Genomic DNA, 18,299 nt, shown 5'->3' with positions numbered 1-18,299 from the left:
TTTTTTATTTTGATATAGTCCCAATGTTTTATTTTTGCTTTTGTTTCCCTTGCCTCAGGAGACATTTAGTAAGAAGTTGCTACATTTTATATCAAAAGGGTTGCTACCTGTGTGCTCTAGGATTTTGATGGTTTCCTATCTCAGATTTAGGTCTTTCATTCATTTTGAATTTATTTTTGTGTATGGTGTAAGGAAGTGGTACAGTTTCATTCTTTTGCATGTTGCTGTCCAGTTTTCCAAACACCATTTGTTGAAGAGACTGTCTTGTTTTTAATTAACTATCAATAGACACAGGAAATATTTTGTAATGAAGGCAATAGATTATGCACAGCTTAATCAAAAGATTTTTTCTTGATTGGTGTTTTGTGTAGAGTGGTCTTCAGTCATTAAAATATGAATCTTCTCTATTTTTTCTTTATTTTTAATTTTTTGCATTAAAAATTAAAATTTTCTGAAGATTTGTTATTAGATGCAATTATAAGTTATCTATAAGTAGGGTGGGCCTAAGAAATGAAAATGCATAATTTCTAATTTTTTTCAGTAGACTATAGCTGCATCTTATGGAATCTTGTCCAATCAAGAGCAGGCTGTATTCACTGACATCATCATAGCTCACAAAATAAAAAAAGCTAGTGGGGGCAGAGGGGCGGTTAAAGCATAAACAGCATTGTCATATGTTATTACCACAGGCCTCTTATGAATTATATAAATTTTAACATTCAAAATAAGCTAGAGTTCGAAGCACAATGTTAGATCTATATTTTATAACAATAATAAAACTCTTACCTTATTTTCTACAAAAGAAATATTTCTGCACATTTTTTTTCCCTGGGTCCCAGCTATTTGCCTTAGAATCTCTAGGACACTCTGAACATCTCTTATCTATTGTGTTTTATGCCTTACCTTTCTCCAATCCAATGTGAACATATAGGCATCTTATTTTCAAAGTGCAATGTGTTTTTTTTATTTAAATTTTTATTTATTTTTATTTTTTGAGAGAGAGAGAGAAAGAGAGAACTCATGTGCAAGCAGGGTAAGGGGCAGAGGGAGAGAGAGAGAATGAGAGAGAGAGAGACAGAGAGGGAGAATCCCAAGCAGGCTCCATGCCCAGCATGGAGCTCAACTGGGGCTTGATCTCATGACCCTGGGATCATGATCAGAGCTGAAATCAAGAGTCAGACATTCAACCGACTGAGCCAGCCAGACGTCCCCAAAGTGCACTGTTTAGAGTACACTGCTGTTTCTAGTTTAACATGAGTAAGTGGATCATCTACTTTACTTACCTCACAAAATACCACCGAAATGACAGTGAATAAATATAAAGGAAAGACTTCAGAAGATTTCAGAGTGATAAAGTTTTACATAAGCAGTTATTATACTGATAGATAATCAAGGGTAGAGGAACCTGTAGATATGGGAGAAGCTGTAACAGAAGAGGGAGTTGTTCCTTTGAGCAGTGGATAAACACTAAACTCATGGTCATGGGTAGAGAATAGGATTGAATTGCATGGAAATAATCAAAGTAATTCACTAGACCATTGTTCTCCTCCCATTAGCCTCTCCTACAACACCCACCACCGTCACCAATGTGCACAGCAACTGTCATTGTAGTAATTTCATTGTAGTAATACAATGAAAACTAGAAAGTTGATATATAAAGAGGAAATGAGGGTTTCTAGTGTGTGTGACATACATAAGAAATCCTTAAATGGCTTTTGGAGAAGCTCCAGCCTACGCGTCTATATTCCAGTATTCCAGACTCTCTGTGTCACACCTACCCAATTTTGTGGAATTTGAAGCAATCTCTTCCATTCAGAGGAAAAAAATGTTGGGGGAAATTAATGTGTGCAATAGCAGAAGGAAGCCATCAGGTACCTCTATTAATTAACCATGTGTTTATTTCATATGTTTAAACTGATAATGATGGATGATTTTGCATTTTAATTAAACCAACAGTATAAATAACAGCTAACAAATCAAGCAATGGAGTTTAGTAATGAAACAATCCTATTTGAAAGAGAAGCTTAAAATGTCAAATTAGTATCTTCAGAGATTCAAAATACTATATCCACAAAGCCAGTGCAAAAATGTGCTGAAAAAAGTTCAATCATAGACAAAAAATACTTGAAACATTTAAAGAATTTAAAGAGATTATACAAGTGTGAGAAGATATGTTAGAAGACATTTTCCCAGAAGTACAACATAAAAAATATAAATCGAAATGATAAATAAGAAAATTAAGGGAATAATCCAGGAAGTTCAACATTCACATAATACATCTTTCAATAAACGCAAGTGAAAATGGTCAAATTCACAATATTTAGCATTTCCCAAAACTGAAGAATGCAAGTGTTCTGATCTTGCAACCATTCCAGGTTAGAGTGGAAAGTGAGAGGGTTCCAAAAGAGTAGATGATGCTGCAAAACAGGAGAGGGCTAAATAGGATGAAGGAAATAGAATATCTGATGAGTCTGAATATATTTGGAAAAGATTTGCTGACAATTGAAGTGTTTGGGAATGAATTAGTGCTTGTTATAGAAAACTAAGAATATGAAAAAAGAGTGGTACAACCATAATAAATTTCGTTAACTTCATACATAATGTATGTTTGGTGGCAATATAAACATTGGATATTTATTTGAGGAAAGAGGGTAACAACCTGTTTTTGAAAGGGAAAGAAGGAAGTATGGGGGAGTGAGGTAGGAAAAAAAAAGAAAATGTATAAAGTTAGAAATCACTTAACAGCAGCATATGATATTATTTAAAATATAAAGGAATTAGTTAAAATAATTTAAGATGATCAGGGTTAACTATCATTCTTTTGTTTTGGAAGTGTTTTACACACTTCCGAGGGTATAAGAATTATGCTGGCATCACACTTTTGTTAGCAATTTCGTGTATTAGAGAGCAGTGGAGCAACTGTGTATCCCCTATGACTCAGAACAAACTAGCATAAGTAACATGGGAATTTATTGACTCCCCAGACTGAAAAGTCTAGGCGTAGGTCATGATACATGCTACAGATGAAGTGTCCACTATTTTTTTTAATTTTTTTTAATGTTTATTCATTTTTGAGACAGAGGGAGACAGAGCATGAATGGGGGAAGGTCAGAGAGGGAGACACAGAATCCGAAGCGGGCTCCAGGCTCTGAGCTGTCAGCACAGAGCCTGACGCGGGGCTCGAACTCACAGACCGTGAGATCATGACCTGAGCCAAAGTTGGACGCCCAACCGACTGAGCCACCCAGGCGCCCCAAGTGTCCACTATTCTTTTTTTTTTTTTTTCAACGTTTATTTATTTTTTTGGGGGGGACAGAGAGAGACAGAGCATGAACGGGGGAGGGGCAGAGAGAGAGGGAGACACAGAATCGGAAACAAGCTCCAGGCTCTGAGCCATCAGCCCAGAGCCCGACGCGGGGCTCGAACTCACGGACTGAGAGATCTGAAGTCACGGACTGAAGTCAGACGCTCAACCGACTGCGCCACCCAGGCGCCCCTGTCCACTATTCTTTACGAACTCTACTTGTTGTCCTCATTGGCTTAATTCTCAGGCTTCACATGATGATGGAAATGTTCTCTTTCAAAGAACTTCCTTTGATGTTCATAGAAATTCATAAAATTTTACTCCTTGAAACAATTTGAATCACATATCCATCCTTGACCAATCACTGTAACAAAGCATGACTTCTTTTAGCCCTATAAGTTCTCCATTTTGAGAATTCTTTGTCCTTTCATTTCCTCTCCCACATGGATAGCCTTCTATGAGCTTGTCTCTTTCTTGTCATACTTTGTCAAATGCAAGTAACAATAGTCGATAGATAAAGCTAGATGCTTATTATTTATATGTCTGCCTTTTCAGCTGTGGCAAGAACAACTCTTCCCCCAACCAAATCTCAGTAGCTTAACAGACCAAAAAAAAAAAAAAAATGTGTTCATTGTGGGTCAAGTAAAGGACTACACTTGTTCTTGTGACCCAAGTTGAAGAAGCAATCCAACCACCATTATAAATGTTAACAGGCACTGTACAAGGAATAAACGTGAGCAGTTCTGGTACCAGCAATTAAATGCTTTAACCTGGTATTATGTGTTGTTTCTCCCTCAACTTGTTCTTTAGAACCCTTGATATGGTCCCCTACATCACAAGGAGGCCAGAAAGGACAACTCTACCATGGACTAGAAGCTAGGAGAACTGAATTATTTGGCTAGAAGCACCAGTAACTACCATATTGTCCCATGGGACATCACGAAGAGGTTGCTAGAATTCTGTGAACCTGGTTGATCTGCTATATTTTGTGCATTACTCCAGAATCTATGCCCATGAATAAGGAGAGTTCTTCTTTGATAGGACTGCAACCCATCAGAGTGTCTGTATTTATTATAAATGCACCATTTACATCTACACTTAGTTTGATCCACAGTCGCACGTTAAGTTTGCGCTTTGAGTTTTCCATTTAAAAAATGCTATGATAAACAACACTTTGAGAATTAAAATATAAAATTCCTTAAAAAGGTTAACATGCCCTTGATAACAATTTGTTTTTAGGTCTCTTTGTCTGCTCTGGAGCCTATATACTCACTCGAGGGTCCCTGGCTGCCTCTCGAACATTGTATGCTCAGCTATTGGATAATGTGCTACACCTCCCGCTCCAGTTTTTTGAAACCAGTCCTATAGGCCAGATAATCAATCGGTTCACCAAGGTTAGTAAAGCTGTACCTTATTGAATAGCATGCTTAAAAATGATGATCCATATTTAATACCTTGCAATAGCATTTTTTAAATTTTTAAAAAATTTTTTAGTGTTTATTTTTGAGACAGAGAGAGACAGAGCATGAGTGGGGGAGGGGCAGAGAGAGAGGGAGACACAGAATCTGAAGCAGGCTCCAGGCTCTGAGCCATCAGCCCAGAGCCTGATGCGGGGCTCGAACTCACGAACTGTAGGATCGTGACCTGGCTGAAGTCGGACGCTTAACCGACTGCGCCACCCAGGCGCCCCTCACTCTCTCTCTTTTAAAAGTTTATTTTGAGAGAGAGAGAGAGAGAGAGAGGAGGGGAGGGGCAGAGAGAGAAGAGAGAGAAAGGGAGAGAGAGAGAATCCTTAGCAAGCTCCACACTGTTGTGGGGAGCCTGATGTGGGGCTCAAACTCAAGAACCTGAGCCGAAGTTGGACAATTAACTGACTGAGCCACCCAGAAACCCCCGCTATGTTCTTCTCTAATTCCCATTGTCCACTTCAATCTTTCAGTTTCTAATTTTGTAAATGAAAATTATTTTGTTTTCCTGCCTTTTGTGATGTTGACAGGACCCAGCTAGCCAAGAAGGCCACTGAACGTGTTCTTGATGGATAAGAATGGCCCAGGAGTATTTTACATTTTTTAAGTAGTGACTAGTGCTAGGCCAATGCTCCTGAACACCCAATTACTGGGGTTTGGACTCTTTTTTAAAATCTTTTTAAGCAGAGTCTGACATTAGTCATATAAACTAAGTGCTGTGTATTTGTCACTGGGAAACACACATTGCTTGATCATAGGCATTTTGTTACTAAATACCCTCTTAACTATTACAACTGACTACAGGGGGAAAATATGTGGGGATAGATTGGGGAGGGCAAAGACCATGTAGTTAGACGTATTCAATCATCATATTGTCACATCCAGGTATTTTTAAAATTTTTACATTGAATGATATATTTCTTCTTCTTCTCATTTTAAACCATGAAAAGTTAAAAATATAGTGACCTGATATCAATTTTTTAGGACATGTTTATAATTGATATGCGTTTCCATTACTACTTACGGACCTGGGTGAATTGTACATTGGATGTTATTGGAACAGTTTTGGTCATTGTAGGAGCTTTACCACTCTTCATTCTGGGGGTTATTCCCTTGGTTTTCCTCTATTTCACTATACAGGTAAGTACATGGACTTTTATGTGTATTAATAACAGAAGTTCACAGTCAATTATAGGTTCAAGCCCACTTCAATTGCCTGTTAGTTCAAGTTCTCCAAAAAGTAGATTCCAAGAAAGGATTCCATATAGTAGAGTATGACTAGAGAATGCCTGCAAATGATAGAGGAGAGGGAGCCAAGGGGTGAGCCCTCAGACAGCAATGCATGTCTGATTCCTGTGAGGGAGAGAAGAGGATTGGGTAGGGAAAATCTTGGATTACAGGACAGTTCCATGAAAGATTCATCAAATGGATGGGGAATCTACAACCAATGTCACCCATTGGAGTATTCCATGTGTCCCCGAGATGGGCCTGCTCTAGCACCCCTGCCATCCCCACTCATTGCCTGGAAACAACCTGTGGGTAACATGGCCTCCATGCTTAATAGAGTAGTAGATGCTGGGGCAGCAGCCGGACTGACAGTCAGCTGTTCTGCCTGCAGCTGGAGAACAGAGTTGTGCATTTTTATGGTCACCACAAAATCTATATGGTATTTGCATTTTAGCAGAAAGTTAATTTGTCTGTAAATCCAAGAGAGAAACAGATGCTGCCTTTTTGTCCTGTTATCCCTGATATCGGCAAAGTGCTCCTAGAAGAACTAAACAGGTCTCTCATGACGTGATATATATCTTTATATTCCAATTAAAATGTGGTCAACCACATTCCAAAATTATGTCACTGTGAGACTACAGTGTAAAATGAAATTTATTTTTTAATGAGATGTCTTAACACATATTTAATTTAAATACGAAAGTATTTTGAGGCTGTTTACATGAAAGGATGCAGTTCTTGTAGTTCAGTGCTTTCCCAAAACCCAAGTTTTAAAATTCGTATTGGAGTTTAATCTGCCCAAACCAGAATGTTAATCATTTTCTTATTTCTACACCTTTGTGATTATTATTCCTCCTACTTTCTATGTTTTCCCTATTTTCTCTGCCTGACTGGATGTTACTTACCTTTCATGGCCTAGGTCATATTTCATTTTCTGTGTGAATGAAGTATTCTTTACCAAAATAGTGCAAAGAGATGAGACTCATTCAGGTATTATTGATTTATTATACTACTAGTATTATAGGCTATTTTTAGACCACAAATTATCTCTCCAATGAGATTGTAAGTCTTCTAGGGAAGACAACTACATCTTAGGGCTAAAAGAAACAAATCTAGACCATGAAGGATGGTACTGATGGTACGATTGTACCTGCTTAAAAAAAAAAAAAAAAACCCTCATATCACAAAAGAAAATTTATGTGATAGTCTTGTGGTTGGTAAACTATAACAGGGTGACCAGGAGTGGAAACGATCTAGAAATCATCTCTTGTTAGGGGACACTGTATGGAGTGAGCCCTGAATATGAATTCAAGAGCCTCAAATTCTAATTACTTTCCTGACTTTTATGTTTGGCACATCACTTCCCTTTCTAGGCTTCATTGATCCCCCCTATAAAACAGGAGTTTTGTTTTATATCAGTGCTACTCAAAGTATGGTCCCTAGACCTATGGGAGATACCCCAGACCTATTGAATCAGAATCTTTGGTTGTACCTCTTTTTTAAAAAATCACATCTTAATGTATACATATATAATTTTTATTTGGTAATCACATTCTAATAAAACTGGGAGGAAATAAAGAATCTATCATGGTGAGGCCCACAGTCTGTGTTTTACCTTCCAGGTGATTTTTATTAAAGTATGAGAAGCATTGATCTAGATCAATAGTTCTTAAACTAAATACTCTAGATAGATTTGTGGAAGAACTCCAGTGCTTTTGCAATTCGTCGAAATTTCCTGCAAATTTCTTTATGACAATCTCTTAAGTCCCCTTGCAATCCCAGAATGCCATAATCCTTCCTCTGTGTTCTCCAGGAGAGCAGAGCTGGTAGACTGCAAGTTGACAGGCCATATGGAGTTTCCGATATGTTTGTGTCCGGCCTGCTCAGTGTTTTTTACTAAAATGAAGACATTTTAAAATCAGTGATTTTACATAAAACTCCAAGCCCAAAGATTTTTCTTGAAAACATTGCAAAACGTGATAATTCTTGATTTTCATTTCCGGTGTGTTGTGATTATCTGGGGCTGATGAATGATGGTCCAGTTAACTAGGACATGCTCCCTCCAGCCCTCCAGTCTCTGCCCATCCCAATTATTCTCAACTAAGTTGGAGGGGAAGTAGCCAATTATACTTGTGGCTGCACTGGAGGGAAGTGCTTGTAGACCAGAAAAATGAATATTTTTTCCATAATTATATTTAGGAACAAAAATAGTATTGTTTGTATACTTGAATAACTTCCTTCACTTGATGGGTTCACTCCCTAGTCACATTTCCAACATGTGACATAGAGCTTTTTCCATAGCAGGTACTCAGTAATGGTTGTTAGAAAAGATTACCAAAGTGGAACCTTACCCACCTCTGTTCTAGTTGTGCTGTCCAGAATCTGGGTTTTTTACTGTGCCAAGGGTGTATTCATTTCTTAGAGCTCCTGTAACAAATTTGGTAGCTTAAAACAACAAAAAAAATTACTCTTTCACAGTTCTGGAGGCCAACAGTCCAAAATCAAGGTGTACATAGGGTTGGTTCCTTCCGGAGCCTTTGAGGGAGAATTGGTTTCATGCTTCTCTCCTGGTTCTGGTGGCTGTTCGCAATGCTTGGCATTTTCCCTGGTTTATGCACACATTTCTCCAATCTCATCCTCACATGGCTTCCTCCCTGTGGCTTTGTCTTCTCCTTTTCTGTCTCTTATGAGGACACTCAGAGTTGGGCTTAGGGCCCACCCTAAATCCAGGATGATCTCATCCAGAGATCCTTAATGACATCTGCAAAGATTCCATTCCCAAATAAAGCCACACTCACAGGTACTGGAGACTGAACTTGAACTTCACTTTTTGGGGTCTTGTCATTTTCAAACTATGGAAGCAATTTCTGCTCCATCTTTCCAACTGCTTTTTTCTGTTTTCCGGCTAGAGATACTACGTAGCAAGCTCTCGGCAGATTCGACGATTGGCAGGAGCCTCTCGCTCTCCTATCATTTCCCACTTTAGTGAGACTTTATCAGGGGTGTCCACTATCCGGGCATTTGGACACGAACAGAGGTTTATCCAGCAAAACAAAGAGGTGGTGAATGAGAACTTGGTCTGTTTCTACAATAATGTAATTTCAAACAGGTAAGTGAGAGCAATATACCTACCTCAAGACCAGTCTCTTTTAAGATGTCTTGTGCCCTGACTTCTAAACAGAAGGAATGTTTTGCAATGGCATTTCATGAAATTATTAAAAAAAGAAAAAGAAGAAAGCCTTAACTGTTTCTAATACTTAATGGACATTTAAGTTAAAATGTATCTGTTCATATTCATATAAAAGTACACCCTACTTTACATGAAAATAAGGTCCCAAGTTTTTTGAAGGTCATATAGGATGCTATTGGAATTTCTAGAGATATGACTCTGTTATATTCTATATTTGTAGAATATGTTCTATTTGCAAGCAATACTTTATAATAGTTTAAATTTGAGATCATCATTTTACATAAAGAGGAAAATGAAATATTAAATAATAGCGGGGCACATATAACTTTTGGAGACTAATGTTACCATACAAAAAAGGATATGTAATCGGAAAGGTGATTGATTTTCTAATAAGATTTTAAAATACGACGCATCATTTTAGCTGGTGTTCTTTTTTGATTTTTTTATTCTGATTAAGTTTTAAAGCAAAGTTCTGCAAAAGTAAAGTTTTTATGCAAAGGAATCCTTTAATGTATCATCACTGCAATCGTCCTATTTTGACTGAGTTCTTAGGAAAAGAAAGCAGCTATTGATGTTTATTTTCCATTTCCCAGAGGAGAGTTCAGACCAAGTACACCAAAAATCTTGCATCTCAGTTGAAGAATATTTTCCATTGTCACAGGTGGCTGTCTGTTAGACTTGAATTCCTTGGCAACCTAATGGTATTTTTTGCTGCACTGCTTGCTGTGCTGGCTGGCAGTTCGATAGATTCAGCAATAGTTGGCTTGTCCATATCCTATGCCCTAAATGTAAGTAATAATGATTTTGTGGTATATGATATGTTTATAATGCAATTAATTAAGCTATCCTCTCCTTTGCCTGTCTGAATTATAGATTGTATTAACTAAGTAATGAGAGACAAATCTGGATTGCCCTGGAGGCTCATTTCTTCCTCTGTTGCTACTAGCAGGAAGCTGGCTCAGCAATACTAAGTCAGCTCGCAGAAAGAACAGGCTGAGTGCTAAAAGACCAGGAAACTCCTGCTGTTACACAGTTACCCAGAAGTTTCTTGTTCTCCTATCTTTATGGATTTATAGCATGTCATGGGGGGGGGGGGGGGGAGGGGAGGGCCTCTCTCCACTGTGGCCTGCCAATCCAGTTTGCCCAGTCTAACCAAGAAGATAATGCAAACTCTGGGGAGAGTACATGCTCTCCTTCTTTGCTTGTAAGTTTTTCCCTAATAAGCCCTATTTTATATTACATTGAAAAGTGCTAGTGGTATGAGGGTGTTCTTGCCCTCTTTGTAAAATAGAATATTCCTTAAATTACTTAGTATAATTACATATTATTAGAGGATAAGTCTAGATGATGTGGGTACTTGCCCTTCATCCCTTATCCAAAAACCTTAATTAAGGCCAGTTGCATTTCAGAATTCCGAACTTAGTCTTGTAGAAAGGAAATAATGACACATATACCATAGTCAAGGTCTGGGGCAGAATCCCATAATCAAACTACTTGCTTTGCAGTAAAATATATGAATGTTTACTCTAAGTGGGTTCAGTAAAGACTTTACAGAGCCCCATGTCAGTTCAAGTCAGGTTGGCCATCAAATGATTTGGCAGCAAACTTAAGGAAAAACTGAACTGACAAGAGTTGTTTGACGTCCAGAATTAGGCTTGAATTACCACCTGTACTTGTGGGTAGGGTGAAAAGAAAGTAGAGTTTAAAAAAAAAAAGAGGAGACGAGAGTGGTCAAGGGTTAGGAGATTCCTGCTTCCAGTGAATCCTGCCAAAGGTAATGTTATTCACAACTTTTTTCTCACTTGGGACGTACATTTCTTGAGGCACATCTCATCAGTCTTGTATCCACCGTTCCTTACACTAAGTATGGACTCCTTCAATACCTGCTGAACTATATTCATTCTATCTTCTGCCAAAAAAACATTGTTTGTATTGATCAGTTTAACATAAAGAAACACTTGTGTGTATGTGTATAAATATATTTACTTCTGAAGTTGTTAAATAATCAGAAGAGAGAAAAGTACATGAAAACTATGAAAAGTGAAAGTGTATAAAGTATGATTAATATTATGTAAAATACTAAAGAACCAGTCAGTAAGCTCTTGGGTTTTTTCCCTCCAGATTACTCAATCTCTGAATTTTTGGGTAAGGAAAGCTTGTGAAATTGAAACCAATGCAGTTTCCATTGAAAGAGTTTGTGAATATGAAAATATGGGTAAAGAGGTAAGCACTCCTAAATAACCAATAAATAGATGCAGGATTGAGATATTGTAGTGCACCTTGAATTGACATTTAAAAAAAATTTGGTTGGCTCACTAGGTTAAGTGTCCAACTTTGGCCCAGCTCATGATCTCAGAGTTTGTGAGTTCAAGCCCTGCGTCGGGGTCTGTGCTGACAGCTTGGGGCCTGGAGTCTGCTTCTGATTCTGTCTCCCTCTCTCTCTCTGCCCCCCCCCCCCGCCCCACTCACACTATGTCTCTCTCTCTCTCTCTATCTCAAAAATAACTAAATGTTTAAAAAAATAAAATAAAATAAAATAAAATAAATAAATTTTAAACAAAGCCTACCTTTCCAAATTCATGTTTTAATATTCAGCATTTCAATAAAATTAAAACCCAATGTATTGTGGAATACACCATTATTTTATTTTATTTATTTATTTTTTTAATTTTTTTTTCAACGTTTTATTTATTTTTTGGGGGACAGAGAGAGACAGAGCATGAACGGGGGAGGGGCAGAGAGAGAGGGAGACACAGAATCGGAAACAGGCTCCAGGCTCTGAGCCATCAGCCCAGAGCCTGACGCGGGGCTCGAACTCCCGGACCGTGAGATCGTGACCTGGCTGAAGTCGGATGAAGTGAACCGACTGCGCCACCCAGGCGCCCCCACCATTATTTTATATATCACAAAAATAGAAGAAAAGACCACAGATAACTAAATTAGGATAATACATTAAATGTAAGATACATTTGTAAAATGTAAGATATATAACATTTGTTATGTTATAAAAATGAAATATGATTACTTGTTTTTAGAAGGCACAATGATTTGTCCTCTACCAATGTAGAGTAAAATATGCAATCTAAGATTATAACTTATGTGAGGATTTTATGTTGAGAAAGGTGTCTTAATATAGTGCTCTCATAATTAAAGTCTGTGCAATTTTTAAATTAACTATTGCTTATGCCTTCTGTTTCATTTACTCATCATTAGCATCTCTGCGCATGGGAAAGAGGAGGAGAATAAATCAGTCTGTTTTATTTCCTTTAATTAGTTATAATTTAGACAAGAGAAGAATTGGGGGTGCCTGGGTGGCTCTGTGAGTTAAGCACCTGACCCTTGATTTCAGCTCAGGTCATGATTTCAAGGTTCCTGAGTTTGATCCCAATATTAGGCTCTGTGCTGGTGGTACAGATCCTGCTTTGGATTCCCTCTCTCTCTCTGCTTCTCTCTCTCTCTCTCTCTCTCTCTCTCTCAAAAATAAATAAATAAACTTAAGAAAGAAGTAGAAAAATTAACTCTCTCTCTCTCTCTCTCTCTCTCTCTCTCTCTCAAAAATAAATAAACATTAAAAGAAAGTTTTTAAAGGGGGTCCCTGGGTAGCTCAGTCAGTTAAGCATCCAACTTCGACCCAGGTCATGATCTCACAGTTTGTGAGTTTGAGCCCTGTATTGGGCTCTGTGCTGACAGCCCAGAGCCTGGAGCCTGCTTCAAACTGTGTCTCCTTTTCTCTCTGCCCTTTCCTCTCCCGTTCTCTCTCTCTCTCTCTCTCTCTCTCAAAAATAAATAAACATTTAAAAAAATTTTTTTGAAGAGTAGAAGAATTAGACTATTGACAGTATAATATTTGAGATATCAGTGTATTTTACTAATCTGATTTACTTCTGTCTCCCAGTTCCATGAATTAACAAGGCAGATGTTATAGTTGACTTGAGTTTCTGTATCTTCTTCAGTCCACCTGTAAAGGTATCTGAATCTTCATGAAACATTCCTCTTTTGCTCATGTCTCTCAGGAAGAGGTGTCCCTCCTCCAAATAGAAAACCTGAGTTTCTACTTGTATTTTTGGTAATATTTGTTCATTTTTTCTCTCAGATGTTGCTTCATTAACCACTTCCTTTAATTCCTACGTATCAGTACCCTGACCCCCTTGCCTCTCTTAACCTACAAAGATGCTAAAATATTATCAACAGCCTGGAGCTCCTGGGTGGCTCAGTAGGTTAAGCATCCGGACTCTTGATTTCAGCTCAGGTCATCATCTCACAATTAGAAGCCCCATATTGGGCTGGGAACTGACAGTGAGGGGCCTGCTTGGAGTTCTCTCTCTCCCTCTCTCTCTCTGCCCCTCCCTGCCTCTCTATCTCAAAATAAATAAACTTAAAAAATTTTAATATCTATATCCTCCAACTCTACCTAAACTTTGATTCTTCTCTAGAGTCTTCCTCAGGTCTTAACCTCTTTTTTCACACATGGTTCATGGAAGATTAATCTACCTTCACAACCTCCAATTATCAGTATTCAGTTTGCTCAGCCTATTGCCACTGTATCATTTTATTGTTTTCTGTATTTTCTAAATATTTGTATAAATATTTTTATATGTAAACTTTTTATATGTATAAATGTTATATATATATTCTTTTCATATTGTAAAAAACAATAAAATGTGTGTGAATACACACATAACACACCCACACCCACACATTTTTAAAACGAAATCATCTTTATGTGGGGTGGTTGCGTGGCTCAGTCCATTAAGCGCCCAACTCTTGGGTTTGTCTCAGGTCATGATCTCACGGTTCCTGGGTTCAAGTCTCGAGTCAGGCTCTGTGCTGACAGTGAGGAGCCTACTTGGGATTCTCTCTCTTCCTCTCTCTCTGCCCTTTCCCCCACCTGCATGCACTCTTTCTCTCAAAATAAATAAATAGACATTAAAAAAAATCATCTTTATGTAATTTGGTAACTCAAGTTATAAAACCTCTTGACATGCAAGAAGTAAACTGTCCAGATAATTCTGTTTATCTCTCGGTAGCCCAAGGTATTTTACAGCAGAATTCTTTGGAATAGCCTCTCATCCTACTTTGGACTCGCTCCAAACAGGCTTTTAATTCCACCACTTCACGAACCTGCCCTTGGAGATCACCCGTGGTCTCCTTTCAGGCCTCCCTTGACCTGATCCATCATCTGACACTGGGCGTCACTCCCTCTCATGAAAGCACTTCACCTCCCCACCAGACATCACACTCTCCTGCGTGTTCTTCTGCTTCCTCCTGTTCCCCCAACATCCCAAGCAGGCCCTGTCTCAGGACCTCAGCACGTGTTGTTAGGTGCCTGCCAGGAAAGTGATTCAACCCATATCCCAACAGCTTGTTCTCATATCTTGTCCAACCGAGCCTTTCCTAACCACCCTACTTAAAAATCACGCCGCCTCTAACTTGCCTATCTCCCGTCTTCCAAAGCTTTATCACTGTTTAGCATTTTGCATATGCTATGTGATTCTTTCTGTCCCTTCCCAGCAGGCTCTATGCTCTGTAAAGGCAAGAATTTGTGTCTGTTTTGCTCACTGCTGAATCTCCAGCAACTAAAGCACCGACTAGCATAGTAAATACTCAGTATTTGGGCAATGAATGAATGCCAAACTGTCCTCATCTCAGCTGCAATTTCAAATAGATTACCTTCAGCTCCTTTGTAGGGTTTAAGAAGACTCTTCTTAATAACTGGATAGGGAGTGGGAAGCCTGGTTACCTCTAAAAATTTATTTCTAAGCTTTCTTATAACTAGATGAGAAGTTTTATGCCGGTAATATTTAAAACTGTATTCAGGAGATCATAATATCCACAAATGTTTTCCATCACTTGTGTTTTTTATGCATGGTAATTATTTTTAGAGGGAAAGGTACTTTTATTGTAGTTACTGTAATCTTTCTTTGTTTCAAGGCACCCTGGATAATGTCTAAAAGGCCTCCAGCACAATGGCCCAACAAAGGGATAGTGGAATTTATTAATTATCAGGCTCGATACCGAGATGATCTTGGTTTAGCATTACAAGATATCACTTTCCAGACTCATGGAGAAGAGAAGGTACCATATACATTTCATAAGTTTCACTCTCCTTTTTATCTGAAAGTATTCATTGTTAAGGTCAAAGTTTAATACGGTACGGAATAGAAGATGGTCTTTTGTTCAAATTTCATATAAAAGTATTAAACTCAACTGTTTGCTATATATAGAATAAAATTCCCTCTTTTAAAAAAGGTATTTTTAGGGGCGCCTGGGTGGCGCAGTCGGTTAAGCGTCCGACTTCAGCCAGGTCACGATCTTGCGGTCCGTGAGTTCGAGCCCCGCGTCGGGCTCTGGGCTGATGGCTCAGAGCCTGGAGCCTGTTTCCGATTCTGTGTCTCCCTCTCTCTCTGCCCCTCCCCCGTTCATGCTCTGTCTCTCTCTGTCCCAAAAATAAATAAATGTTGAAAAAAAAAATTTAAAAAAAAAAAAAAAAAAGGTATTTTTAGGGGAATCTGAGTGGCTCAGTTGGTTAAGCATCATACTCTTGATTTTAGCTCAGGTCATGATCTCACAGTTTTGTGAGTTCAAGCCCCACATCAAGCTCTTCACTGGCAATGTGGAGCCTGCTTGGGATTCTCTCTCTCTGCCCCTCCCCGACTCATTCTCTCTCTTTCTCAAAATAAATAAATAAACTTTAAAAAAGGTATTTTTAAATTGTGCATACTATATTATGAAACTTGATTTTAGTGTATGTTTCCAGCTTTACTGAGTTATAATTAATAAGTAAATAATGTATATATTTAAGCTGTACAAGGTGATGGTTTGATGATGAAATGATTACCACATTCAAAGTAATTAACACATCCATCACCTCACATAATTACAAGGCTTTTTGTTTTTGTTTTATTTATTCATTTATTTTTGCATGTGGTAGGAACACCTAAGATGTACTGTCTTAGCAAATTTCAAGTATACAATACAGTACTCTTAACTATAGTCAGCTCACTGTACTTTACATCCCCAGAACACGTTCTTCTTATTCATCTGAAAGTTTATGCCCTTTGACCAACATCTTCCCATTTAGCCCACTCCTCAGTCCCTGGTATCTACCATTTACCCTGTGGTACTACAAGTTTGACTTGTAGATTCCATGTATAAGCAAGATCATACAGTATTTGTCTTTCTCCATATAGCTTATTCCCCTTAGCATAATGTCCACCAGGTTCATCTATGTTGCCACAAATGGTAGGATTCCCTTTCTTTTTATGGCTGAATAGTATTCCAGTGTGTGTGTGTGTGTGTGTGTGTGTGTGTGTGTGTGTGTGTGTACATTTTCTTTATCCATTCTTCTATGGACACTTTGGTTGTTTCCATATGTTGGCTATTGGGAATATGAACATGGGAGTGCAGATTTCAATTCAAGATACTAATTTTATTTCCTTTGGATATATACCCAGTAGTAGTGTACTATTATTTTTACTTCCTCTATTAGGTAAAGAGTGATAATAAGACAATAAAATTAAGTTACCTGAAATATAGTAAATTCATAGGAGAGAATATCTGTATAGTCAATGACATGTTTTCCAGCATTACTAGTGAGATGGGAAAATACTTGAGATGTAATTTGATTAATAAAAACTACATACAAAACAGTTGATACTATATCAATTTTCTGTTTTAAAAAAGCAAACAGGTAAACACATTAGCAAAAATCCTAGAACAGTTGTAAAACATAAATAGTAGTCCTCTTCAGGTGACAGGATTATAAATAGTTTCTACTTCTATAGTTTTTCCCATAGTCTTTAAAATGTTTTATGAAAACATATTATTTCCCTAGACAGAAAGATTTTACCAATAAGTGAAAGTAAAAAAAAAAAAAATGAACAAAAAATTAACGGCAATGGCCCATTTTTTCTTTTACAGACCTGGCTTTTGTAACCCCAGCCATCTCTTTTTCTAAATGTCTAAACCAGGTCCACTGCATAACATCAAGGACAAAAAAATGTCTTTGGAACAAATGAAATCATTGTGGAATTTTGATTATGCCAATTAATTTAACAGATTCCTGATTTTTCTGGCATAGAGTGTCAGATTTAAGATCTTTTATCAGGGAAAACCAACCTCCGTAATGTTTTCTCTGCCTTATGTTCCCATTAACACCAAAGTACAAATCAACACCCAGAAGGAATTGCTTCAGTCCTCATGGTCAAAGGAATATATGCAATCATTTGCTATTTATGACAAGGTGATTATTTTGTCCAAGAATCCAAGATCCTGCATGTTATCTGTGGCCACCTTCTATAGTTTTAGTGCAGTACCTGTTTTGATACACCAAGGGAATTTGCAAACATTCCTTTGGATTTGCTATCCTTCTGGCAAAGGTTCCTGTTCCCTTTGTTTGTTCCCTTTGTTTGTTTGTCCCTTGGGGGCAAGGAGAGTAGAGAAGCCTCATTTTGAAAGTCCCAAGAAAACCACCCCATTATCTGAGTCATCTTTGGCCACACTCTTAATGGCTAGTCCCAGGATAGGTCAGGGGTGGTCTGCTCCTCCTGGGGCTGCTGGCGTGTTTTGGTTATGCGGTTATTAAATAACTCAAAAGTAGAGAAAATATACATTTTAACCTGAGCCTTTTCCATGAGTAATGAGTGTCTGGGTAAAGACTTATCCTTACAGTCCACATTACATATTCCATGCCAGTCAGGGTTATTCTGGTTGGCAAAATTAAATCCCGCTGACCTGACAGTGTATCTGTTGTCGGTGCAAAAGCCCCAGTCCCTTACAAAAAGCACAGTGCAAACTGCCCATGATCATTTTATTGCAGATTGGAATTGTGGGACGGACTGGAGCAGGCAAATCAACACTTTCAAATTGCCTATTTAGAATTGTGGAAAGATCAGGAGGCAAAATTATTATCGATGGAATTGACATATCAACTATCGGACTTCATGACCTTCGGGGCAAACTTAATATTATTCCACAGGTAAAGCCTGTTTTGTCAGTAGACCTTCTTAACTCCCTCTAAATAAACTTCTTCTTTTTTTTTAGTGTGTTCCTTCCAAGCATCTAAATTCATTTTTCAAAGTCAGAGCATTTTAGATGTGTTATGAAGTATCAC

General features: G+C 38.0%; 1 protein-coding gene across 8 annotated transcripts in view; it reads left to right on the top strand.

Annotated features, from left to right (window-relative positions):
* Window positions 1–18,299, top strand: part of LOC123610712 (multidrug resistance-associated protein 1-like) — a 91,335-nt gene that overhangs the window by 69,135 nt on the left and 3,901 nt on the right. For 6 of the 8 annotated variants that reach the window (XM_045501629.1, XM_045501626.1, XM_045501630.1 and 3 more), the window contains 7 exons: window positions 4,544–4,698; window positions 5,755–5,910; window positions 8,907–9,106; window positions 9,849–9,975; window positions 11,309–11,410; window positions 15,119–15,262; window positions 18,006–18,164. In XM_045501629.1, the coding sequence (XP_045357585.1) occupies window positions 4,544–4,698; window positions 5,755–5,910; window positions 8,907–9,106; window positions 9,849–9,975; window positions 11,309–11,410; window positions 15,119–15,262; window positions 18,006–18,164 (1,043 nt within the window). The remainder of the gene's footprint in view (window positions 1–4,543; window positions 4,699–5,754; window positions 5,911–8,906; window positions 9,107–9,848; window positions 9,976–11,308; window positions 11,411–15,118; window positions 15,263–18,005; window positions 18,165–18,299) is intronic. The other 2 variants (XM_045501627.1, XM_045501632.1) reach the window with 2 other exon arrangements.

This window comes from Leopardus geoffroyi, chromosome C2, assembly GCF_018350155.1.
Source record: "Leopardus geoffroyi isolate Oge1 chromosome C2, O.geoffroyi_Oge1_pat1.0, whole genome shotgun sequence".
NCBI classification, from domain to species: Eukaryota; Metazoa; Chordata; class Mammalia; order Carnivora; family Felidae; genus Leopardus; species Leopardus geoffroyi.
This window is presented reverse-complemented; position numbering and strand designations above follow the sequence as displayed.